The 27,451-nt window shown below is 39.6% G+C and overlaps 1 protein-coding gene across 1 annotated transcript in view; it reads right to left on the reverse strand.

Moving 5' to 3' along the window:
* Positions 1 to 1,179: 1,179 nt before the first annotated feature.
* PTPRN2 (protein tyrosine phosphatase receptor type N2) overlaps positions 1,180 to 27,451 on the reverse strand; it is a 634,908-nt gene continuing 608,636 nt past the window's right edge. The window contains exons 21-23 of the mRNA XM_064703906.1: positions 26,604 to 26,668; positions 10,522 to 10,595; positions 1,180 to 5,824 (exon numbers count right to left, since the gene is read on the reverse strand). Of these exons, the coding sequence (XP_064559976.1) occupies positions 5,753 to 5,824; positions 10,522 to 10,595; positions 26,604 to 26,668 (211 nt within the window). The 3' untranslated portion in view covers positions 1,180 to 5,752. The remainder of the gene's footprint in view (positions 5,825 to 10,521; positions 10,596 to 26,603; positions 26,669 to 27,451) is intronic.

A 27,451-nucleotide genomic window follows, 5' to 3' on the forward strand; every position in this document is an offset into this window, starting at 1 on the left:
GCAGCACTGCCTGCATGAATGGATGATGCACAACTGGTAGCTTTGGTTTTATCTAGAAGATTCACAATGCTCCAGTATTTATACAGTTAAACACATTTCTCTTTTTGTCCTCCATCTGATGTTACTGGAGTTTTCAGAAAGCTGTCTTGGAGATGAAAGACCTAAATTACACCAACAGGAAAATAGCTGTAATGGTGCATATATTTTGCTTCCAAGATGAAAGTCACCTTCTTACACTGAGAAAGGCACAGATATTTAAACATGCAACTACATAAACAAGGTTAAAGAATGTAAAATGTGATTATTCTGATGGGAAGGAAGCGAGCTGGACCAGGACCACTTTAGGTTTCTGTTTACATTTTTCTAGTGATTTCCAGGTAAGTGGAAAGCATATTTCAAGTCTTCTTCAAAACACAAGTGAAATTTCAACACATAACACAGGACCATGGAAACTGCCATGCCAGGGCTGTCTAAACCCAAAGACTGCTCTGACAGCTGACAGTAAGTATTTAATGGGAAGATCCAAAACCTTCATATCATGAACAGTGCCTATGGGAAAATGACTTCCTTTACTCCAGGAAAAAGACCTTTTATTGAATGCTGTGTTTGTGTGGTAACCTCATACTTTATTTCTTTTAACCTTATTTGATGTAACAGTGAGAAGTTTCCTTTACCTGTTCAAATACTCCTATGAACTTCTACTATTTTAAAACTATAAATCCTTGGCCATTTTCTGATGGTCTGATCCACCAGCTTCCCCAAAACATTTTCCTGCCTTTAATTTTCCTGAAAGCAGGTTCCATTTAATTTCTCTGTTAACTTGTACACTCTGTGGCACAAGTTCTAGGTGATTTTTTTCCCCACTTCCTGGCAGTACAAGGAGGGTCCCTGTAACTTTGTGATTCTTTTGCTTCATTTTTGGCCTGAATACAGAAATCCATCTCAATCAAAATCCTGTAAGGTGCAGTACTAAGGGCCACACACCTGAGCCAGAGTCTGTTCAGAGCAGATGAAATGTGCATATCCAAGCCATCAGCAGGGCATTTGTGCCCCTCCCTGTGAGCCTCCTGTTCCCACCTTGGATAGTCAGACCCCCCCCTCCAGCAGGAGACATCAGCACCACTCCCACCCCCAAATAAAAGCAAAGCACCAGCTTTTAATGCTGTATTCACAATACCATACTGCACAGACAACGTGACTTTATTCACAAATATGATCTTTACAGAGGTAGAACAAAATACTTTGTATAATCTTTTTTTTTTAACTATATACATATAAAGAATATAATAGAATGACGAGAAAGAAAAGGTTGTAAACAAAACAATATTATGCCATCAAATACAGTACAAACAGCATGCATGAACAGCTTCAAATGAAATCTTGCTGGTGTAACTATTTTTTTTCTCATGTGGTAAATGAAAAGTAGTAAAGAGTCATGCTCTAATTGGATTGAGTATGCCACAGCTCTGCAATTTTGTTTTAATTATTTTTTTTCTTTTACAATAAACCAACAGGATCACTTTCTTTTCACTGTGGTGGGGAATGCTTTTGTAATGCCCAATGTAATATTAACAGAAAAATATAATAATCAAATCTACAAAGTGTACTCTCATTTAAAAAGCAAAACCATAGAAACTGTACAGTTTTAAAAAGCGAATTATCTCAAATGCTTCTTAAGAGAATTTTCTAAAGAAAGAATAAAATATGCAGAATAAAAATGAGGAGAGCTATTGTTCTGTAACAAAGCTAATCAAATTCTTGTTTTCTGTTCCAATAAACAGTTTTTTTAATTAATGACTATTCTGGAAATTATGAAGTGGGCCAGGTTTTATTAATGTTCCACTTGACTAATAAAGCATGAACTCCTTACAGGTACTATAGCTGTCATTCCCCTGGGAATGGATGGGGATTGGTTCTGCATGCATGCTGGAGACAGGGACAAGGTTTAGTCATGGGTGTAGATTCTAAAAATATTTTGAAATGTGTTAAACATTTAGTAGCTTCTATAAAAATAATCTGGCTTGTTTTGCTACTGGATTGAGATCTGGATTTGTGATTTTCTGCTGAAATTCATTCCTGGCCAGGGACTTCCACTGGGATGGGACTTACCTGGGCTGCAGCAGGTCCCATGGCAGTGGCCACCTGCAATGGTTACAGGTCACACCTGAACACCTGAAGCCAACAGCAAACCCCACACTGTGCCTCAGGCTGAACCTTAGGGATCTGGGATTTGGGGAACGGGGCTGTCCTGCCTCTCCATTCCTCTAAGTCCCAGCCCATGTCATGGCAAGGGCAAAGGCTGGAGAGAGCAACTGTGCTTTTACTCCTGTGAAATATCAACTCTGGTATCATCCACCTTTCTGTCCCTCCTGTCTGGACACACTGACTGCATCAGCAGGGCTCTGCTCAGGTCCCTGCTCAGGGACAGCAACTCTGTGTGCTGCCTGTGGGACAACAGGGATTTCTGCCTCTGACCAGTGAGGAACAGTGGGGTTAAATTGCCCTCCCTCAGGTTGCCCCCTAAAATGTAATTTAAAGGTTCAAGCACACAAACAGAACCTTTACACTCCATTTGTATAGAATGTGAGTGTGTCCAATATTAAACACATGCTGTTTGTGGCCAAGTCAGGCACCAGCCCCAGCTTCAATGGCAATGAGTTTACTAAAGATCAGCAGAAAATTGAACAGAGAAGGGTGGTGGGTCTCATTTGACTTTGAGCTCTCAGGTGATCCTGGTCTTCAGGCAGAAGCTCAGCTCAACCTGACAGTGAACATGGGGAGCATCCCACGTCTAGTGCAAGTGACTGGAGGCTGGCCTGAATAACATCCTTCACCAGATCACAAGGATTAAGTTAACTTCAGTGAAAATAAATACCTGCCCTGCATGGCAAATCCATCTCTGTGGCTTCATCCATGGCTTTGGCATCTTCCTGGGAAATGGATAGTCAGATCCCTCCAGATTGCCCTGGTGCACCTGAAACCTGCATTTCACTAATTGACCCTGCAGCAGATTATCACCCCCAGAAGCAGGGCATTTATTGAGAGGTGTGAACAGTGTGCTATGCACAGATGAAATATTCTGTGTGGTTGTTTACAGTCAACAGAATAAGCCTTGCACCTCTTTGTGGAAGAACTGTACAAAACATGGCTGAAATAACAGGATTGTCGATGACAGTCAGTGGGAGATACTCTAACCCTCTGAGTAAAACTGCATCTTTCTGTTGTGTAAACTGCTCTACAAGGATGAGTAAAACAATACATTCCTGCCCCATTAGCCTTGGGGAAGATTAATGCCCTCTAATCTACGCTAAATAAACTCTGAAGCATGAAGTCCCACACTCAGCTGCTTGTGAATTAATAGGGATCACCCTGAAATTGCTATTATGAAATGCAAATATTTGCCAAAGAACAATTAAAAAATGTTCCTGAAGTGCAACGAAAGGCTCGTCAGTCGTGTTGGTGGTATGCACAGGGACAGTCAGGAGGCAAACACTAATGAATCCCAGGGCAGAAATCTGTGGTAAAACCCCCTTCGCCCATTGGCAGTGGGTGATGGCACAGCATCTAACTCTGGAAAATAATTCCACCCAGTAATCAGAGAGAGGGCTTGGCTTAGGATGCCCCAGTTTTGATTCTTTGGACAGTTTGTTTGCATACACCTGTATTTTCAGAAAACTGCAGTACATGGCTCACAGTAAATCTACTTCAAACACTTGCTGATACAGCTCAAACTGATCTCATCTGCCCTGATCTGAAATTTTGTGTTAGCTAAAGTAATAAAAGAATCCCGGTGAACCTAAATTATCAAATGAAAAAGGCAATTTTCTCATTTATACTCCATTAGTTTTTTTAGTTATTGCTAGGAAAGCTCTAAAATGCTTAGGCCATAAAATAAACATGTGGCTTAATGTACAGTATGTGTACTTAAGAGGATGATGGCATCTGCAGTAACTGCTCTGCACTGCTGTAGTAATGGGATGCACAAATTTGGCAACAGCATATATCAAGTAAAGCATACAAAAATGTATGGCAAAAAGTAACAAGCCTTCTGCTATTTTTTTTTAAGGACCTCTTTAATTGCTAAAAAGAAGAAATCACCAATATCCACACCTACAACACAAAATTGCAACGTGGTTGATTTTGATTGATCCTCATCACCTCTGTGCCAGCAAAACTGTATGATACTGTTATTTTTAACATTGCACTGATTAGAAGTTTATGAAAGCTCCCCTTCCCAAATTAAATTCAATGATTTATTTTCCAGTGTTGAAGTTAAACAATTAGCCTAATATGGTTTCAAGCACACAATACTCATAAGATTTTGGGAAAAAAGCACCCCAGATTCTTACATCATGGAGATGTAGGATAGCAGATGAAAAAGCATCCATATATTCACTTTTGAAAATGAAATTAATAGCCTAGATCACTTAGGTACCTTCAATAATTTTACTCTCAGGCCCTTCATTCAAACATATCAGAGTACTTTCTATCAATAATGTAAATTCCTTTAGAAAAGTGCCACAACTGAACCTGTGAAATCACAGAAGCAAGATTGCATATCCAAACCATTTACAGACATATTTTAGCATTACTTTGCAACAGTAGGCATTAGGCTTTTGAGAACACATGAATCTCTGAAATTCAATCTTTGTGCTGCTTTACCCCTTCGTGCTCAGTTCAAATAGGTGTCCTGCAGAACAAGGAGTGAGCAAAGCCTCTGCAGAGAGCTGCAACAAATGCTTGGATCAGACAAAGTCGATGAGAGTCATAAAATGCAGATTGGAGATTTCTTCTTCAGCCAGGCTTTTACAGAAATACACTTTCCTGGCTACAAAGGATAGCACAGCGGAGCTTTACAGAGGGAAATGCAAAGGTATAAAGGGGAGAATCCCATTTTCTTCCTCAGTAATCCCATAAAACCAACAATCTCTTTCCATAACAGCTCCAGACAATTACCTGACTGCTGACAGGACCTTTCCCATCATTTGAGGGGAGCCTATGCTCTCCTTTTCTGTGCTGTCAGTGCCAGGTACATGGCCAGAGTTGTGCTCATTATCCCTGGCTTTCCATAAATGTGACCAACATGTTTTCTCCCCAGTTGCAACAACCATGCAAGCCTCTTTTACTCAAAGTTCAGACTTTCTTCCTCTCGTGGCACAAAGCTGAAAAGTAAACAACAGTTAAGAAAACATTTGCTTGCCAAAGCCTGGCATGAGAAGGTGCAAGCTCTCCTTGCCAGAGCCTGGACCTGTGTTTGCTCACACCCACAGCAGTTTCATGCTCCAGCTTGGCTCTGTATGGGAACAATCACCATCCTCTTTAGGCCCCCACTCTTATTCAGCCTTTGAGAAGTTACAAAATATAACAGAACACTGTTTTCTGAGACTATATTGACTGCACTAATTACCCACGATATTGTATATTTGCTATTAAGAACATGAATGTGTGCTTTCAAAGTGTGACATTCAGGGCTTCGAGGATGTAGGAGGAATTAGATGGATTGTTCTGTCACTTAATCCGAGGCTTTGATGTACTTTAAAAAATTTGTTTAAACCCCAAAAAAAACAGAATACACATTTTAACTGTTGAACTTTTACCAGCTAAAGCAGTTTGTAAGGACCCAATCACTATGTGGTTACAACAGAAGATACACAGTTAAGGTCAGGTCACGGTTTCCAAGAACATTCACAGGGACTGAGGATGAGGAAAACGAGGGATGGATTCTGCAGGAACCTTCAGGAGACCGAGCTGCTCACTGGGGAAGGGCCTTGAGTATTGCATTCACTTCCTCTGCCACCGCTGTCAGAGCAAACTCAAACTGCTCCTGCGGAGAGAACAAACGCACACCCTGAATAATAAAACAAAACACTTCCCACAAAGCCTGGCGCTCTGTTCTGCAGCTGAACCTCCTCAAGACATTGTTAAAAATATGAATATGCAGGATGAACTGTACACTGCAAGGGAAAGGAACAAAATGTTCTTGGATTATTGATGTCATATAATATGTTTGACAGCATCTCGAAGCTGGAGTCATTTTAATGGAGAAAAATGTTAGTGGCAGAACCCAAGCTATTGGGACATGATGATTTATTGCCATTGCATGGTCAGAAGGGTTTGGGAGTAGCTGATCACCAGCCATTTCCTTCTGACACAGAGATGGGAACTCAGTACATTATTGAAATATGAAGTAAGTGAGATGCTGTAAAGCAGAGACTTTGGCTTTTCTCAGGACTGTTTCTAGTTGAAAGAATCTAAAGTAAATATCTCCTCCCCTGATATCTATTATATAGAACAATATCTGTTTTTTGGCTGTTATTGATCTTTTTAAACCTCTCTTTTTTAATGTCCTCTCCACACTCACAAACTATTCAATTTTGTTAAGACCACTCCTACATTAGACATACTTGGGAAGGCTTTTCTCTGCTATTATTTTACTGTAACCTCAACACCAAAATGATTTGCCAGCTTCTGTGCTGGGTTGGCAGAGGTGTGAAGGACACAGCTGTGAATGGCTACTTCTTCTGAGTGCGAACCTAACATACTCCTGAACTGTGCAGTCCTACAGAAGGACAAACCTTAAATCCTCAAGGTTAACAGGTGTTATATTTTCCAAGCAGGTGATTTTTTTTCTCAGTAATTTAGCTTACTGAAATAACTGACTGCTGATTTGGAGTTTGAAACTTTCCAGTGGAAAGTTTTCTCGAAATATAGGCAAATCAAAGACACCAGATAAGGACTGTGGAGAAATTAATGGATTTTGTGGAAGTACTCCAGAGGTTTAAGGTAGCTGGGATCAAGAGCTGCTGAGGAATTGACTCTGAGGATGCAGGTTTGAGATGCACCCTGCAAAGCATGCCAAGATCACTGCTGGGATACTGTCTGTGTGTCCCATTAGAAAACTGGAGGTCTGTACCTCTGGCATCTCAGTTGGTGCTGGCAGGGGCTGTGTGGGATGGTTACAGAACACAGCCACCTCTAAAAGTGATCACTGAACCAATAACATTAATTTTCCACAGAGTTTCATTTTACTGCAGAAAGGTACAGGAAGAATGAAAGAACAAACTACAGATGTACAACTCAAAGTTCAGACAGGCAGCTGATTCTTAATTCCGGCAATCCAGTGCCAGTCTTCTCTGCCTTGTCTTACCCAACTGCAGTCAGCTCCCATGCAGAGATGCTTCAGAGAAGCAATGATGGGCACAGTGCCAGAGCAGAAAAAGCAGAATAAAACTCAGAATAATTTCTCAGCGACACTGCCATTCAAGAATTTTGCTGTCTGCTTTGTGCTGTCAAAGTGGCATCCATGCACACTTGCTGGACTGCAGCCAACAGCTTTTAATCAGACATCAGTTCACCCTAAAGAGAAGGACTCATCCTCAGTAGGCACTGAAAATGGTGGGCATGATTGCCTAAGGCTCCCTGCACTGTCTAAAGTCTCTGCAATTAAAGGAAACACTGGGAATGCTGGGGGCCATCCAGGAGCATCAGTTGTATTTACCCAGAGCACAATGAGTGTGAGAGAAGCTGGAGAGCAGCAGGGTCAGAGAGGGCAAATTTGGGCTGTTTTGGGGCAGAACCAAACTGGGTGCTTGCAGCAGCTCAAAAAGCCTGAGGAAGAGTGTCTGCCTCACCAGGGACTGCGCAACAGGCAGTGTGACCTCAATGACTGAGTAAAACAATTCACAGGTGTGATCTGCACAGCCAGGGCTCAGAACTGACTGCAGTGAAGGGACAGGAGAGCAGACACGAGCTGTGTGGGGACATGGCCTGTCAGGGATGGCCAGCTGAGCTCTTCCCCTGCATCCTTCTGCATAACACACCCAGGTGAAAGGCAGGGAGTGCAGCTTCCACTGCTGGGCATCACCACCCTCCCAGGAAAAGCCTTCCCACGCCTTCCACACTTCTCCATGAGGACAACTGCAGTTAGAGCAAATTAATGTCAGTAATTTTTAAGGAGATCAGTTTGTTGTTTTGTACAGCTACACTGCCATTCACATATTCTATTTGCATATACAAGACTGCCTGGAGATGAATTTTAACATCTAGTTTTGCCTAGAAAACAGAGCTGGGCAGACATTCTGTGATGTCAGTTTATCTATAACGCAGAGGTGACAATATATTTAATAAATAGAATATCACTAATAAAAAATATATTCTAAAAATTCTGCTCTAAAAATAGAATATACTTAGTAAAAAGTAACTATGGCTGTGTTTCATTAAGTCTACAGATAAAAATTCCCAGGAAAACAAAGTGAGTTCATGTAGCATATATAACACAGTAAGGAATCTATCTACTATTATAGATTGTGAGAGGATAGAGGAGACAGGAAAAATAAGAAATATATCTTTTTCCCATCACAGACAATTCACTTCCTCCTTCATTACTTTTTCCTCTCGTATGTGACATATCAATTCTATTTTACAATTCTCCTGAAAAAAAAAAAATCCAACAAACCCACAAACTCTCCATTATGCTTCTCAGAAATGCAGAATGTGGTTATGATAATTTCATTACAATTTATTATATACAGTGCTTCTGAATTAAAGATCCCTTCCAGAAGACAAAATGCTGCAAACAAATCTTTCCCATGCCTGTTGGAAAGGTGGAGCGCTGCCTGCTGGAAACAAAATAACATTGCTGAAGGAAGTTGGTGTTTATTTTGCCTAGGGATATTCTGTAATTGGCATTTCTAACCTGACTTTTAATCCATCGTTTTAAATTACTCCAAGAGTCTAATATTCCTCATTTGTATTCAGTTGGGAAAGCACAGGGGTTTGTTTAAATCCATCAGAAAAATTCTCTGGGGATCATGCATTGCTAGCATGTAACCAGATATTTATAATTTGCAAGACATTAGCTTGAATAAGTGATTTGGGTGGTTTTGAGAAAATGACAATGATGGAAGAAGGAGCAAGAGGAGAGATAAGCAATATCCTGAGAAAATTTTTCACCCTGGATGAAAACACAGGGTACATTTGTTTTCTGAAGCTCTTCCAGACAAATGTTTGGAGGGAAAAACCATGTCTTGAGGGAGATTTTCGTGGAATTCAGGTAACTATTGCTGAGCTAAGTAGAAGAAGTTGTTCACATAAACTCATTCTTTCCTTCAGGAGCTATGATTTTCCTTCCGTTGAAGGCAACAAGCCATAATTTCTCTGCCCTGAAAAGGAAACTGGAATCTGAGCTCTATGTTGCCACAGAGCTGCTACATATTTTGAATGCATTTGCAGAGTAGTCCAGGATTTGCATCTTACCTCAGAGTAAATATATATGACATTGGATACTGTGTGCTATTTGCCTTTTGTTCCAGTTGGAACAATCAAAGCAGAAGAAAGACTTGTGCAATTTTATGTCTTCCTTGCAGATAAAGATTAGTTAGTTTTGACTAGCTCATCTTTATTTTTCATGCATTTACTTAATTGGTAAATAATAATTAACACTCCCCAAGCTGCTCTTCACCAGCGCTTTCCCCTAATATTAGTGGGAAATAACATAATTGGGAAGAGATTCAGGAAAAATTATGAACCAATGATTTCTGCAAAACATACTTATTTCACCTCTGCCCCTCAGCAATTTCAACTCCCTAAACACTGCAGAATTTCCTATCAGTTCCAGCCTGGCCAAGACCCAGTGCTGTCACATTGCTCTTGTTGCTCAGTTTGGGACTATAACTATCATTTGATATTTTATAAGGCCATAAACTGATTTATTTCACCTTCATACCAGGAAAGAGTTTTTTTATTGTCATATTTGCAGCTCTTAACTTGCAGCACATATCCCACAATATCATTCCATACATCACCGGAATTGTTAATAACAGAAAGCTTCATTTCTAATTTAAGGGACTAGAATTGCACCATCAGCTACTATGTTTAAAAGTTTTACATTGTAGAAAAATGTCAAAACTATTACAACTGACAGGAATTTGAGAGTAAGGCATTCATCTCACCAAAGTGTAAAAATATAGTTGCCATGTTACATCCATAAAGGCTGATGCAAGCTCCTTCATTCAAAGATACTAAAAATTACTTGATTCCCTGCAAAACTTTATTTCCTTTAATTCAAAACTTCTGATTTCTTTTTTTTTTTTTTTCAGAAAAAAATATCAAATGCAGCACTTACATTCTCTTTAATGAGTAGAAGCTTTAAAAAAAAATATTACAAGCACAGTTAAGCACAGATACTTGAAGAAAATAATCCATAGTTCAGGATGAAAGCAAGAACATTCTTTCAAATGCACATTTTCTTTAGCAGGCTATAGATTGTTGTCTTGACTGCCCTTCATATATGGTAATCAAGATAGATGCTGGAGATGTTACAAGAAAGAACAGTAAACACCAAAGAAAGTAACCTAGATAAATCTTCAGCATAAATAAACCTCAGTTGGGAGGGAGCCAAACAGAGTAATCAGCAAGCGACCTGCGTTAAATTAGGTCATACCCTTTCTCTTCTGTCATGAAAACAACTACTGTGAAAGACCTTTAATGTATTTAAAATCCCAGTGGATTTATTGACAGTACCTTTGTCTGGACCATGCCTGGTCTCTGGTCCCTCAAGTGCTCCAGGGTAGCAGCAATATCAATCTCTTTAGCACCTGCAACAAACCACAAATTGGGCTGAGTTCAGAGCACAAGATAATCCATGCTGCATCTGTCAATCTCTTGCTGTCGGGTTCCCTTTGGGCTAACAGTCCAATTGAAAATTATTACATCCATCTCTCAGCAGACTTGGCAGGCAGCTGCAATTTTTGTCTTCATATAGAAAAATAAGAGGTTGGGGCACCTTTTACTAACATTAATTCAAGAGAAGCCAGAGAAAAACAAATTCTTAAAAATGTCTCTGCACCAGAGCAGAATATATTTTGTGGAACCTGAGGGTCTGTCATGGCAATGCCACTGAGCATCCCCTTTGTCGCTTCTAAGAGCATGAACTGAATTAAGGGCCTGAACCACACATAGATTAATGCTGTAAAAACAAGATTTAGGTGACCTTTTGTCACCTGCAGCTGACATCCAGAAAACCCGTCTGTGGATCCTAGCTCAGGACCTGTCAGACCACCTTGCTGTGTGGTCACTGTTTCACCTGGCCAGTCTGTGGCATTTTCTTTAGGTTCCACTCTGGGTGTCCGGACACAGCTGCCCTGCAGCCATGGGTGGCACCAGGGCAGGTGAAACAGGCACAGAAGCCTGGCTGGGGCTGGGTCCCTGCCCCACACACATGGAGGAGCTTCCTTTCAATAGATGAACTATGGAGATCAAAGCAAGTCCTTGAGCCCCTTCCCTTTCTTATAATCCACAAAGATTACAAAACTGAAGGGGACAGGGAGATGCTGATTTCCTCCTCAATTTCCTCCAGTGACTGATATCTCAAGACCACTCTTCTCATTTTCCTTAAGTGCCTAATCTGATGTTTTAGGAAGGGATTGAGAGGGAATCAGGATTTTGGTCATTCCTGTATGAGCTTCAAGAATGGAAGCCGGGCTGGAAATCCTTTGAGGTGAAAAGTTCACATGCAGAATTTGGCCTTCTTGTATCTGCTCCCTTCTGCATCTTGCAAGACCATCTCATGGAACCAAAGCACCAGGCAGATGGGCCGAGGGTCATCCTAATGCAAGTGTAACCACCCCATCCCTGCTCCCCTGTGCCCTACTGCCCTGGGTGGCTGTTCATTCTCCTGGGGCTGATGTGGGCCCACAGATACAGGAGATGGAATCATGTTGACCTCAGGTCTCTCCTTTTCTGTACATTCACTTTTGTCATTGGATGGTTTATCAAGGGCAGGGACTGGCCACAATTTTGGAATATGCTTTGTTTTAAGGGATACTCAGTGGTGGGCTCTGAAGAAGATTTGTCAACTGCTTCCAGTTGCCTGGTCCTAAAAACTTCCCGAGCCACCCTCTGCCAATTTGGGACTTCCTTCTGGAGGCATTTAAATATTCCCAAATATTCATAGGGCTCTCAGTGGCCAACCTGTGGGCCATGCACCTAGAGCACTGTTGCTGCAATGTAACTTGTACACATCTAGAACACATACTTGTTGAGTTCCCAGAACTAGATTTGGAGAATTAGACCCAACACTTACCACTCCTCATACAACTCTTGTAATTTAAGGGCTTGTCTACCCATAGTTGGGTTCATATCAATGCAAACATCATGCACTTCCTCATTTACCCAACTCAGCTTTATATCTCAGCATCATCTTTTACAAAAATTCAGAATAGCAATGAATGAGGAATGATTTAATTTGGTTTCCTGGATAAAAATTATGAAATTATATTTAAAAATAGCAACAGCTCTACAAGAATAATTTATTTGGAATATGTTCTTCAAATAAATGAAAATATGTTCTTCAGCTGTATTAGAAAATGAATGAATTCTTTCAGTAAATATACTAGTGACAATTTAGAAATGGTGTCTTACAGACAGTTTTGCTAATTACTATGGGTTGGGACATTGCATGCCTTTTGCTCCCCACCCCTCCCCAGGATTTACAGGCATGAGCTTTGAAAAAAAATAGAAGGTTTTATTTGAAAATTAAACCCCCCAAATCTCCTTACAACAGAGCAAAGCAATACTTACATACACCGTAAAGTCTGATAACACTGACAGTAATTATACCTTAAATCTGTTGCAGGTTTTGCAGTGGCAATTCCTCTAGAAAGCATCACTAAAGGTACCCTCTTCACAAACCCTAACACTGGTAAAACACAGTAGCTCTCTTCAGTGTTTAATCTCACACACACCATGTGCAATTTTGTGGGGTTTTCCTGTTCCACCACAGCTGTGGATGGAAGCAGAGCTATGTGAGTGCTGCACATGCTTTACAGCCTCTCATGTAGCCTCATTTGATTACCAGGAAACAAAAACTTCCAGCAACATCTTGGTTCAAAGTAAGAGGAATTCTCCTTTCAGAAATTAAGATTTGAGAAATATTTAAGACACTGCTGTCCATGGACAAGGCTGTGCACAGTTCTGAGCTTCCCAGGTGTATGCTGCAAGGATGAACCCAGAGATCCTCCACTGCAGCTGGCAGCTCAAGAACCCATGAGTGTAACATCTCTGTCCCCCCACCACTGAGGGATGGTCTTTATTTGAAAATACTCTACCCTCTGAACAAAAAGAGAAAAGGTTTATGATAAGACATTGTTACACTCTTTAGTGGCCTGACAGGCTTTTGAGTTTACTGTTGAAAGAGTTAATTCCTCCATTTCTGTGATGCAGACTGCAGCATTTACTAGTGAACTGATGTTTGCTTTTTTATCATCATTAAGGGAATGACATGACTAATAGTATGAACAACACTTGATTAAAAAATCCTGATTTAGCAAAACACCAAAGCATATGCATGGACTGGAACATCAGAACAGTCCTGGGCTGGTGTGCTTAAGGGGAAGCTTGTTCTGAAGTGTTCTGTCAGTAAAGTCCCTAAAACATCAGTCTTTACTCACTAGTGTCCCTAGCCCATGTGTTGTGATCATCAGGTCATCCAAAAGCATTTCAGTTGTCCTCAACCATAGGTAACTTTAAGGAAAAGCAGAGCAAATCAAGTGTCTTGTTGAGATGCCAAGGCATTAGAGGCAATCCAAAGCAGAGACAAGGATTGGTTTGCTACAGCATTTTTTCCACCTCTGAATGCCTTGGATACTATGGTGATGGGAAATATGTGAGTGCCTGGAGAGACTGATCAATGAAACTTAGGGCTGCAAAGACAGGACACTGTTTCAGAAGAAAAACACCTTGGAACAAGAAAATTCACAGGACAGGAGATGAAATCAATGGCATAGGAAAAAGCCAGCATGACTTGTTCTCTCTCTGCATGTGTAAGCCTCTCTTCCTCCTCTTCCTCCTCTGCATCTACATGTTCTGCATCTATTCCCTTATTGTGGCTAAAACAAATGAGTTTAAATATATATTGCTAGTCCTCTATTAAATCTCATTTTGTGATGAGGGCTTTTTTTCTATTCAAGTTTAGGATACTCTGCTGCTGGATTATGTAAATTCAGCTGACTACCACTGGCGTGTGTAATAGTCTGTAAAAAGTTTTCTGGTGACAGACACAGACAAAGAAAGAGATTTTCAAGGCACAAAGGGAGGTCTGAACCCAACCTGCCTTCACAGGTGAGAAGAGCTCACTGTTTAAGTGCAGCATGAACTTTCACCTCTCTTTGGAATTATTTTGCTGAAATCTGACACAAATTCAACACTTTCTTTGCCATGCTGAGGCTTCCTCTTTCATTTGGGAGAATGACAATATGGCATTACATTCTATAGTACCCAATAACAATTTATTTATGCTTTTGAGCCAGTTCAGGTGACAAAAAATACAGCACATGCTACATGACATCAGGAAAGAGGAATATTGTATCTAAGGACATTAGGGTCAAATCATGCTCTTACTGAGATGGCTGCAAAATATCCACACACTGCAAAGGCATTTGAAACACTGCTTATCTGGAAAACCCATGCAAACTGAATTTGATGCAGTGGTTTAGAGCAAAAGCTAGAAGAGCTTGATCCACTGATCCCAATGATATCCAATTATTGGAAATGTTTTGCTTAGGCTTCTAAACTATTAAGCTCAGTAATAGATGCAGATGTCCATTTATTGTCATATAACAAATAATCTACAGGAAGGGTTAAAAATACTAAGCTGGAGAGCAAATGACATTTGGAAAAGAAAACAAAATATGTCAAAAATACAGTATTTTCTATCTTTTCTTCCCACCAATATATATGTGTCTGCCACAGGTTTCAGAAGCTAAAGAAAGGGATAAAAGAAGCATTTAAAAAATAAGGAATGGTCTTTTCACCTTTTGACTGTATTTTACTTTGCAAGGAATAAATTTGGGTTGTGTTTGTGACGGGCTTTTTCACAACAGATTTCATTGCTTGTTTTAAATGAACATACAAATGTAACAGTGCAAGACTGAGCTAATACTGTACCAACAGTATTGGGAAAAATGACTGTGCAATGTGCTATTTTTTTTTTTAAACAGAACATACATTTTCAGTAATTCACTGCAAGCCAGATACTGCCAGCCTTCCCCTGCCCCTAGCAGCTCAGTGAGCTGGCTGAGTAAATACCTCTGAAAGCACTTCCACACCAGCGCAAGCCAGATTTTAACTTCAGTAATTAACTATCATCTTCCTAAAGGCTTGAAGCATTCACAGTGAGTGCACAACAACTCACATCAGGAACATTAACTGGATAAACTAAAAGAAAACAGGAGAAGATGCAAGCTGAATGATATTTTGCCCCCAAGGAGAGAGGAGGTTTCTGAAGTTTAGGGTCATATCCTCTGCAAGCCTTTCTCTCCCTGCAGGCATGAATGCTGGATGCACGCTGGCACTTAACAGCTGGTGCTCCTGATTAGCAGATCTCAAGGGGTTAAAGTGTTTGCCCTTAGACAGTTGTGTAAGTGCAATATCCACCATGTCATAAAAACATGGGTAAATTCCCCTTTTCTTTCTTTTCTATGCAATAAATAATGACCCGGCCTAATTCTGCTGCAATAGGCTCCATGAGGTGACCAGCAGCTCACAATATTTAAAATCACCCTGAATTACCGAATGTTAGTTTTATGACTATAATAATGAAAGCTTCCCTCCTCTTCTCATTCCCCTAGACATGGCAGGGGTCCTATTTTGCTAAGCACAAGACACATGAGAAACACTCTGTGGAGGATGGTCCCTTCCACATTGTAGCTGTACTGCTGTCACTGTGATGGCACAGGAATATGACAATGTTTGTCAAGAGGAATAACATCTTTAAATGGATCAGCTGGGAAGAAAAAATGAAGACATATCATTAAAAAGTTTTTTTCAGGTTCAGCAAACTATAGAGTTTGTGTATCTGAAAATGTGCTGGGTTGTTTTCTTTTCAGTTATAAGAACAATCACCATTTTTACATAAATGCATGAGAAGTTTTAGCTTAATTAAGGTAATCTTTGAGATTTTTATGTAACAGGCTTCAACATACACTGAAAGCAAAGTCAAATGTTCTATTTTATTCAGTACTAATGAAAAGTGCAGTGTAGATTCTGTGAGGCTGATAGAATTTTATATTAAAGCTCTGTCTTAAAAGGAATATTTTAGATTCTAGATGCTCTGAATTTCCTGTGTATTTATAAAAAATAAAATGATGTTTAAATACTTCATCAAAGCAGTTATTTGTGGGGGGTTTCCTTTTAAATACCCCAAACTGAAGAATTTTCTTTGTGAATGTTTCGCAAATGCATTTTGCTCATAAATATTAAATTAAAAAGGATTTTTCTAGTTGGGAAAAACTTCCAGATATACCTCAAAAAGATATGATTATAACTCTGTAGAATGGCTATAAATTTGTTACTGTGATTCCTAAAGGATGGCTTGGTCATTAGGGGCTATGCTTAGATAGATTTCAGTTCTCTTGCAGACTGAGATTTTAACTTCCTGCTAAATGATTTAGCCACTTGGGCTAAATCATTAAATTCACCCTATGTTTCACACCATCATTTATAAAAGGAACCCTTTCCCCCCCTACCTAATGAGTTGTTATGAAAGCAAATCCATTAATGATTATAAGGTACTTGGACACCAGAGAGGTGAAGACCTAGATAGATCCTCTTTTTTTTTTTTTTTTTTTTCCTTTTGCACCTTTCTCAGCTCTCTTTCTGTTCTTCTTGACCATAAAGTCATCACAATACTGAATATATGAGGTAGGAGTTGTGCTGAGCAGCTGTAAAGGGGGGGTTATTAGCACCTTTACCATTTCTCCTTCAGGAAATTATGATGATCAGTGTGGGAATAAGCATTTATCCCAACAGAGAAAAATGGAGTACTAAGAGCAATACAGATATGACCTGTCAAACACCTTTCTTTTTGTTGCAGAAAGTATTCACCTTCATTCTAGTCAGATATTACCTGCCTAATGCATCTTTTTTATATTTATTATATTGTATAGATTTTGAATTAGGCCTTGAAGGGCAAAGGGACTTGTTAGCTAAGATTAAAAATCAGCTTGTTAAAATCTTGAAGGAACAGTGCCTACTACACTTCTTTATGCTGCTGTTGCTAGAAGCTGAAAAAGAGCCAATTAGTGTTTGCAGGATGCTGCTGATCGCAGCCTTTAGCCTCGGATCCTGCACGGCTCAGTATTCCCAGGCACCGCAAGATACACGTGTCATAATGTGAAACAGCAAAAACACACTTGAGGAAGAAAATAAGGAGAAACAACACAGTGCCAGTGAGGACACTAAGCTGTCTCATCACAGAGTGCCTGTGTTTAGGAAGAACACAAGTGTTTGTCATGTTTGGGTGATGGCTGCATGACTCATGCCTAATGTGGCGCGTCACGGTCAGAGCAAACGCGCAGCGGCTTTGGGCTGCCTTCCTTCCCTCCCCATCTGAAACTCACAAAGAGGCTTTCTTTGGCACTGCATTTGCTGGCCCTGTTCTGCATTCAGCTTTGCCACGGCAAGGGGATAGCGAACTAAGAGAGACCAAAGGACAGACAGTAAATAGATCCCGGTCTGTCAGGAACCTAACATACAAACATACCCATCCACACTTCTGTCTGCCATAGATATAGTGTATAGAGATAGAAGTGGGCTCTCTGGGGAGTTAGGAGGGTAAATCAGCACTCATGGACTATTACACTGTCACAGCCATGCTGGTTCCAATGTCTAATGTAGCTGGACATAGCACAGATATGCTGAAGATTTGCAAATCTCCTAAAGCCCTACATGCCTCCAGCTTCCCACTGAGAGCTTCTAAAGGAAGGCTCATGTAGCTGCCCCAGCAAGTGTTTGCCCCATTGAGTACTTAATGTTGCAGCAAAACATTTAATCACACCATATGAGGGGCAAACTCAATCTGATTAAAGAGAAAAGGGTCATAACTAGGGGGAGTGTAACACCACTTCTTCACTGACCATTAGTTTTAATAGCAAACCGGTAATATTTACTAACTAGCTTAGTCTCAAAGGCCCAACCTCATCTCATCTACTCCAGCCATCCTTGAAGTTGGAATTGGAGTTAGTCATCTCCTCTCTCAACAGCTAAGAGAGAGAGGGTAAGCTCAGATGGGCAATTCATTTGCCTGAGAATTATCCTCCAGAGGTGTGTATCGGTCTCCTTGATGACAGAGGAGACCCAGACAACTAGGTTAGGTGAGATGCTTAACACTGGATGTTTTATGTGCCTAAAGTTAGCTGGAATGAACTTGGGCTGAAAGGAGCTGAGTTTCTGCTCTTCACTTCTGGATTCACAAATGCTACAATCTAAAGCTTACGGTGTTTGAGATCTGTGCTTTGTGTCTGTAGCCTTCCCTATTTCCCTTATCTCCACATTGGTGATTTTGGGGGAAATGACAGAAGAAAGGCAACATGGAACCACAATGAAAAGATAAACCAGCACTACAGTGTAGTGAAGGCCATGGAAGTGAAAAATGTATCCTATGAGTAACTGCTGTTTGTAAAGTGCTCTGCTGCAAAGAAGCAAGAGTATTTTCTTCCTTCAACTTGCATTCTCTAAGTGCTCACTAAATAAAAAATGCTTTTAAGTATTAGAGATAAAAAAGAGGCCTGACCATCAGCTAGAAACTACAAAAATAAAAGCAATTTTCATTTGCAGCTATCCAGATGTCTGCTGCTGTAGCTCTGCTCTTGGCCAGGAGGATCATTTGACACTTTTCGTGGAAAGAGAAAAGCATCAGCAAAATCCTAGTGAGGGGTACACTTTTAAAGATAACAAAAAAGATTAATGTATTCAGGTTGGCATTTTCATTATAAGCTTATTCACTCTCTGAGATGAACAAAATCTGTGTGCGTGTGTGTGTAGCTAGGGATGGACCCAGCCTATGTCCGAGTCAGTGAACTGTCTGTAATTTCAGACAAAATATGTTTGTGCTTCTATGCACCTAACAACCCAAATTAAAAATTCATTACCTTTATTAAAAAGAAAACCAAACCAAAACAACTTCAACAAAAGTACCCAATGGGAAAAGCAAGCATGTAAGTGGAGAAGGGAGTGCTTAAAGTAATAAAAGTGAAGCAATTAAAACTATAGTGACAGTCATGCACATAGAGTATACATTACATATATGCATTACATAACATGTTACTGTTTACACATTTTGTATTAATACTTTAAGAACTGCATGTAATAAATGTACAAATGTGATATGGCTTCGTCAGTACACAATCCAAAGGAAGGTGACACTGCAGATGAAAGACAGGTACAATCTAATATTTTAAAAAATTGTACAGGAAAATAATGCTTCTAAGTTTTACACTGATTTTAACAGCCTTGCAGGGATAGAAATTCACTGCTGACATGTCAGTTTTTAAGTTAATATCCTTTGTCAATGCAGAAAAAAACATGCAGAAACCACTCACTGTAACTGAATGCAAATGGATGCTAATTTGAGGACCAATCCTTCCTCACTTCCACTGTGTGTGAGAATTGTCACATCACATTCTATACACGATAGGAATTGTTTCTCTTTTACAATTACATTTCCTCCACCCTCTCCAGAACTTAAAAGTAAAATGAATATGCCTAAATTACTACATAAGAACTGCTATAGAAATGGATGCTAATGCATTTTATTCCATATGGGGTAAAACATCCCATAATCACCTATTGTCACTGTAGAAAATACCAGTGCATGCATCTAAATTCAACTTACATGTGCATATGCAGACACACACATATAGACAAAGCACATACAGAGCAAGTATTGTGAATGTGCTGTTACTTCCTGCTAATAGATGTTGCCCAGGATCAGCTCCCATGGAGTTTTACACAATTTGCTGCTTTTAGTATCTCTTCCAGAAACTCTTGGTACATTACCTGAAAGGCATTTGATCTCCACGTGATGAATCAAACACAAACAAAGTTAAGATGCTTATTGCAAAAATGACATTTATGAGTACATGTCTCATTTGGCCTTAAAAAAAATCTAGAAGTCCCCTTTGGAAAATATGCATTTTCTTTCCAGGAGACACAGAAGTAGCTCGCCTACATAAATCTATTAAATTGTAAGAACTCAATTTTGCATTAGATTCATTTTACGTTGCACGTAGGTGGTAAAGCTCTCACAAGACAGTACATGGAGTGACCTGAATAAAAGATGCAACTGTTATGGATTCACTCTTTAAACAGAGTTTATCCTTAAAAGTGACTAAACTGATCCAGCTCTAGAAACTGTGGAATAACCACACTTTAGCCACCAAACTGTACCCTTTACAGCCAGAAGACTACCACTGGTCAATTGGACAGTCCTCTGCTGCATGAGATTAGCTACTGAAAAAGAAATAGTTTTACTCACTGCATATAAACTTCCTTTTCCAAACATGTGCCCAGCTGCTTTCAAAGCAGCAGCACAGTGCTTCTATGACCCAGCTTTTCCACTTTTCCATATCCTAACCTACCCATGGTGGGAAAAACGCCACACAAATTCCTTATCTGCTTGTCTCCTCCTTGGTTTCAGTCAATGACCTCTTGTTTTCAAATTAGTCACTATCTCAAGCTGCTTACTGACATCAATACATTTCTTTCAGGGTCTTCCAGCACTCTATGGGGACCCCCCTTCGTGCTCCCTCTCCCAGGGAATAGCCCATGCCTGATCAGTCTTTCTTCACAATTCATTTGACCCTAACCCTGGATAATTAGGATTGCTTTCTACCATAACTTTCCCTACTCCCAAGTAGTTTCCAATAAAATCTTCAGAATAGCAAGTAACTCAAGAAATATGGCTCAGTTAGGGTAATCCATGACCAATAAATTATATATATAGATATATATTATAAAAAAAAAGGTAAAGAAATTGTATCAGTATCATGTTTGCTTTTTGCTTGAAATTTTTATATTCTGTAGAGGAAACCACCTAAAAATGCAGACCATAAAACATACAGTGGGAAACATCAACCAAGAACACCTTCTCCATGGTCACTAATTCATTTCCGAACAGAAGCTTGTAGAACATGCTATATTTTTATCTTCCTTTTATGAACTATTAATCGATGACTCCATACAGGCAATAACATGCAAAAAACTTTAAAGCATCAGATGTCCAAATGTGTTTTTCAAAGGAAATAAACACTATTTTAAACAGCTTTTTCTAAATAGTAAGAATTTGCTGAGCACCTCAGGCTGGACCGTGAAAAACTATCCTATACATTCCCTATACACTCGTGCATGTAGCTGGGGGCCCAGCTCTCATAGTGATTAATTATCTGCTGGGAAAGGCTGCAAGAACGAGCACTATTTGCCTAATTGTGTTTCCAGGGTAACTCATTACATAAAAGTTACAATACATAAATGCAGCTCATTGGAAAAACCAGCCCTATAACATACGATATGTTTACATGGACACGAGCAGCTTCCTTTGGAAATTGAAACAGCAGCATTTCACATTTACATGGCTGGCAGTACTGCTGCTGAGAACTGAGGCAGTCTTGTGGACAGCACAACAGTAAACAAAACAAACCCCAATTTTTGGCTCTGTATTTTTTCTTCTGTGTTCCTAGAGATAATAATCTGTCTCACCCAAATCTCAAAGACCAGCCATGTAATTAATTCAAACTTAGACCCTAAAAACAATTATTATGTCCTGAATTTTTCTGCTGTAAATCTTTTTCCAGAATACCACTATTTCTAATCCCACTTTTTGACCTTCTAACGATTATTACCTTAAAAAAAAGGAAAAAAGAAATCTCCCATTTACACTATATATTCTCTCAACCTCCGAAGGAAAGCAGTATGGTAAATTTTGTTGTCATGGGAGAAGCTTGATCCTGGCTGAGGAAATATTCCCTCATTCACCAAAAGCATGTCAGAAATAGTCAGCTCTAGACTTGTATCAAAACAACAGAACAATAGAATTTTCTCAGACTTTGCATAAGGACTCAAAAATAAGCAGATTGAATCCATTTTAACACAAGTATGGGCAAGCATTTCCTTTCATAAAATCTTTTCAGAGAGGAGCTAACCCCACAACTTCATTATGATTGTTAAATCCAAACAGCAGATAAGCAAAACCTCAGCAAGGGTTCAGATTAGCCCAAATCATTTGATCACGATGAGTCAGAAGGCGAATTAAGGAATCTTTTGTTTTGCCTTAAAATGTCACGGTATAAACTGCATCTGCTCAGGAGCTGACTCACAAGACCCTCAGACAATAGGGTAGCAGGGGCAAGGAAAGGACTTGGGGAGATAACCTCCAGAGCCAGCCCTGGCCAGAGTGTGTGTGCTCATCAATTATAATCCAAGCTTTTGAATGCAGGAGAATAAAACGTTGGTTCAGCTTTGCTAAATTGAATCTTTTTTTGCCGGGTTTTAGAATCTGGAAATCAATACTTTAAAAGGATTTTAAAATTCATATTCGCCTTCCCTTTGACTCATCTCGTTTCAGCTAGTTCAAACACAAGAAAATGGATGGTCAGCAAACCCTAAGCAGCTGCTGGCTGAATGAATATCTAAAAATCAAACTATTATCTACACTATCCAAGCCTCACAGTTCAGAAAAATGGAAGTGGGAAGACTCATAATCTCTCTCTTTTTTTTTTTTTTTTTTTTTTTGTGTGTGTGTGTTTGTGTGCCAAAAACACTCAATAAAAATGTCTTGCAATATATCACACTTTTTAGTCACTATAATAAGCCTGCGGGAAAGACATGAAATGAGAAAATTCTCAACTTTTCTCTAGATCTCACAAAAAGAAAAAAAATCTGATCAGCTCAGCATTAGTGTGAGTTTGAGGTGAGGAAGAAATATCAAGTAGACTAAATCTAAATCATCTTATCTTCCCTAGTAACAAAGGATAAAACTTGTAAATACATCAGGAACTTAGAAATCAGCCTCAGAGAAACAGTCCCTATGAAAAATCCAGCTAGCATTGTTATGTACAAAAACAATCCATTATCATTTTCTGTATTTTTTTAAATCATGAAAATGCACATGGGCTGATCGAAATCACTTCTCAGCTTTTAACTCAAAACTAAAGCTTGTCTTAAGATGGCTGCTGAAATGAGAGGTGATTTGGTAACTGTCTTAAAACTTCAACACCCATGTACAAACAGTTAACATAGTTAAATAGGTACCATAGTTGAAACATGTTAAATGGCATTAAAATGCGTTACTGTAAGGCAAGATTTAACACTGTTTCATTTTTCTTTTTGCCTTGATGGATACAGGATCATGGTCTCTGCATATCACAGAATCACAGAACACCAGGTTGCAATGGGACCTCAAGGATCAACTTGTCTAAACTTTCTAGGCAACAGCATATGAAGCTGTTGCTTAGAATAATATAGTAATAAACGACATGATAAATAGCTACATTAATTATTGGAACAATGAAACAAAAGGACCTACTTTGCATTGAAACTTCCAGCTGACATGACACAGGAATGATAGCACAGGATACACACTACTGCTCTCTGCCTATTCCAGCATCTCAGATTATTTCATGTGGATGTTGGGAATAAGTGCACAGACGCAGTCATTGCATTTACTGCACTGAGGACAGTGAAATTCATTAAGAACCTCCCCCAACAGCAAATCTGTCCCAGTGCCCCTATGAGCTCCTGCACATCTTTCACCAGCTCAATCCCCCAAGTACACCATGGGAGCATTTCTGCCCTCATTACCAACTTTTACTGTCCTGCAAGTGCCCTGAGCTGAGATGCTTTGCTTCTTTAAATTTTCATTCCTCAAAATTCCCTTCCTCAAAGGGGTTGGGGCTGTCAAATTGATGTGGCACATGTCAAACACAAAATCCTCCCCAACTTGATTTCTTTTCCCCTGCTTTAGCTTTTAGGAACAGGTCCCTTGTTGGTGTTTTCAGCATCTAAAATAATATGAGGGTTGGCAACAGCAGGGTAGTAGAAGATATGAATTTATAACACGTTTAATAGACTAAGTGTTAGCACTAATTCAATGAGCAGTAGAAGAAATTGTAAATGACAAAGGCATTTACAGTTAACTGTCTAAGAGAATGCAGGGAAGTAAATCATTACATGAAAAAGGAGCTCCTTTGCCCAACCTATTAAAGACCCCACTAAAGAGCCAAGGTATTTATTGATTGCTTTCTACTTTCCCACTGCTCAAACTAAGTACCCCTCTATTTACTTTGATTTAAAAATGCATTATTGTCTACTTTCTAATAAACCAGACCATGGAACAAGAAACTCAAATTATTCTAAGTTTATTCTTAAAAGTCCGTGGTGGTTTTTTTTTTGGTTGGGTTTTTTTTTTTTGCTTTTTTTTTTTTTTTGAAAGACTGAAGGCCTTAATCCTTAAAAGCCTTTTTGAAAGAAGGGTTCCTCGATGCTGGCCCTGCAGCTGGGCCCAGATTGAAAGTGCACTTACATTTTTATGTTCAGCGCTGAAGGACTCTGAAGTTAGCCCTCGCACTGCACATAAAAGCTTTGGAAAGGGCATTCTTTGCCACTCGTGCAATTCATTCTCTAAGAAAAGGAAATGGAAAGAAAGATTTCATGTCCAGGGCTTCAGGCCTTTGATCATTTGATGAACATTGGATCCTCAACCTGGGCCTCCAGCTTCTCAGGCCAGACAAAGAGGGCCCCGGCCGCACAGGCTGGGCCGCGGCTCCCGCCCGAACAAAACCTTTGGCGGCCGCACAGTGTGACAGCCTGGGAAAGGCCCACCTCAGCAGGGCTGAGATGCCCGCTCTGCCCTTTGATCTTTCATTTAAACTCCAGCCAAAGCACCAGGTCAGGGGATTTCGCGTCGCACACCCCCACGGGCAGAGGGGAGCAGGTCAAGAACAAAATGGGGGTGACCGATCTCCAAAAAGCCCTGTGACGCCTTTCTCTGGCCAGTTTCACATGACTTGTCTGGCATTGTGCAGCGCTAAGCCCACACTTAAAATGGAATTTGACATTACATGGTACAATGGAGTCAATAAATGGCATTCTTCAGTGCTTTTACAACAAAGTCAACCCTCCCTTAAGTGGCTGAAAGCCTCGAGCTAGCAAATACTCCTCATTTACTTCTATATGCCAATAAATTGCATATAGTTTAAATCTAGTTTTCATTATGGCTTCTCACTGCTGATAGCTGAAATGAGTGAACAAACACTTAACAAAGGTCCACATTAATTTTACGATGCACCATTGCTTCTATTTTTAAAGTTCTAGATTGTCACGTGGCAAGTAACAAGCATTGGAAATATCTCCATATTCCTTCACAGAGCAAAAACCTATTTTCCAACGAGCATGAAAAACTAATCTCATCCCACTGAAAAATTTATTTTCAGTACAGCGCAAAGGAGAAGGCAAACATACAACTTCTTTTAGCATCAGTGGCAAGTTCCACATGATGCTTGCGGGCAGAAAATTCAGTCCATGTTTGATGAGACATGTTAACAAAATCTGGAGAGAAAAAAAAGCTAAAATCTTCTTTCTAAAGAGACCGGATACCACCATGTCCCAGAGGGCTGGAATATTCAGGATGCAACAGCAGATGACTGCAAAGCATGGAGAGTATTTTTAAACTACATATAAAAATATGTCAGTGTTAAAAGATATTAAATAAATGCTGTAAAGTGATTAGAATTCAAAGAACTAAATATTGTTTCTCTCTATAAATTAGTATGTTTTTACACCTAATCCTTTTTCATTAAATACACGTGTGTGCATAATGCCAGATGCGGCTTAAGAACTCAGGTTAAGAATCAATAAAGGCAAATTTCTTTTTGTTTATTTGGTCAGTTTTACATGCTCACTCTCACCCTCCTTCCTTCTGAAGACAGTATCAGCATTAAAATTTTGTTCAGTTCTAACAAAGATTATTTCCTTCTGAAGAGAGTATCAGCATTAAAATTTTGTTCAGCTCCAACAAAGATTATTTCCGAGTATCTCAAGTACTTCCCACCATGAACAATTTACCAATCAAGAAAAAAAAAGGAATGATCCCAATCTCTAGAGTATCTCTAGATTGTTCATTTTAACAAACAAATTTATGTTTAGTTGACAGATTATTTCCCATGTCATAAAATTACGTATCACAGATGAGACTTCTAAGAAACAGGAAAGTTAAATACATTGTTCAATATTAAATAGACAGTGCCAGAACTGGCAACGGAGATTTATTTTCAGTTCTCTGTCCTGTTCACTACAGTCTTTTTCCTTGTAAGAAACAAATCTGTGCTAGAGACGAGGTCCTGTCTGGCACCACCACTTCTACATGTGTTGGTGGCAATGGGCAGCTCCAAAAAGGAAAATAAGCACATCTGACTGTCATGGTGGGGCAGGTAACACCCACCTGGGCAACAGCCATGACACAGCCCAGGACCTAGCTCCTGTAACCACTAAATTATGGCTGTACAGCCCCAAGGCATCTCTTATAAAAACTGCAATAACTATTTTAAATGATAAATTTAAAAATTCAACTACTTCTCAACAGCACAAACACACCTCTCATTCACAAAGCATTTGCGTTTGGTATGAAAATAAAAACTACAGAACATTCAGGAAAGAGTACAATTTGCCTCTAATTTATTCTCAGATTTTCTGTGAATATTGCTCCCCCACTGTTGTCATGGCAACACAAGCACATATTTCAGTAGTGAGGAAGTAACAAGCCTTTCGATTCTCACCTTTGGCCATTTTATTGAGAACCATGTCAATTAGAATGTAGGTTCCACTTCTTCCCGCACCATCGCTGCCAACAGAAAAGGAAAAAGAAAAAATAAAGCCTATCAGTGTGCATCTAGACTTAACATGAAGGTACCTGCCCTTAATGTTACAGCGTTACACATGGTGGGAGAGGAGAGAATGAGGGGTTAAAGGAGGGTACTGAGAGAGGAGAGAAAGCTTGCACTGAATAAACACAAGCTGGTTGTGGAAGATTAACTACTACCCTGCATGGATAACAGGGCTTTGTTTTGATTTTTTTAAGCCAAGTTGTGTTCATGCAAGAGAAACATTTTGAACAACAATGGAAAACCCTAAACCAGGATACCATTTCAATTAAAAAAGTGTACATATAGTGACCTTGCAGTCACTTATATATGAGATGAAGAACTCAAGAGTAAGTTTGACTAGAACATTATCCAAAACAGTCAAAAATGCTGCAGATTGCATTTGAGCACAGTGGTGACAGGGAATGCAGAGATCTGCTCAAGAACAAATATTTAACTACTGAGGACTGCAATCTTTCTTCACTACATATGAGTGGTTTGTTTTTTCTCTGTCCCTTTCCCTTCAATTCTTCCCTAGAAACAATGACCAGAAAGAACTATTATCTTGTAATTTTAAGAAATAGCTTTACTTTTGTGTATCCACAGCCCTTCCTCAGAGATGTGAGACCAAGCCTCGGGAGGGGCAAAGCTCCCTAATCTGAATGCAGCTTGTGTCCCTTTCAGAGAGCAACGTGTAATTGCCAGTGTGATGCTCTTTTAGAGCTGCTGTTAGCAAACATAATTAAGACTTTAAGTAAAAGCTT

This window comes from Zonotrichia leucophrys, chromosome 2 (genome assembly GCF_028769735.1).
Source record: "Zonotrichia leucophrys gambelii isolate GWCS_2022_RI chromosome 2, RI_Zleu_2.0, whole genome shotgun sequence".
Lineage (NCBI taxonomy): Eukaryota > Metazoa > Chordata > Aves > Passeriformes > Passerellidae > Zonotrichia > Zonotrichia leucophrys.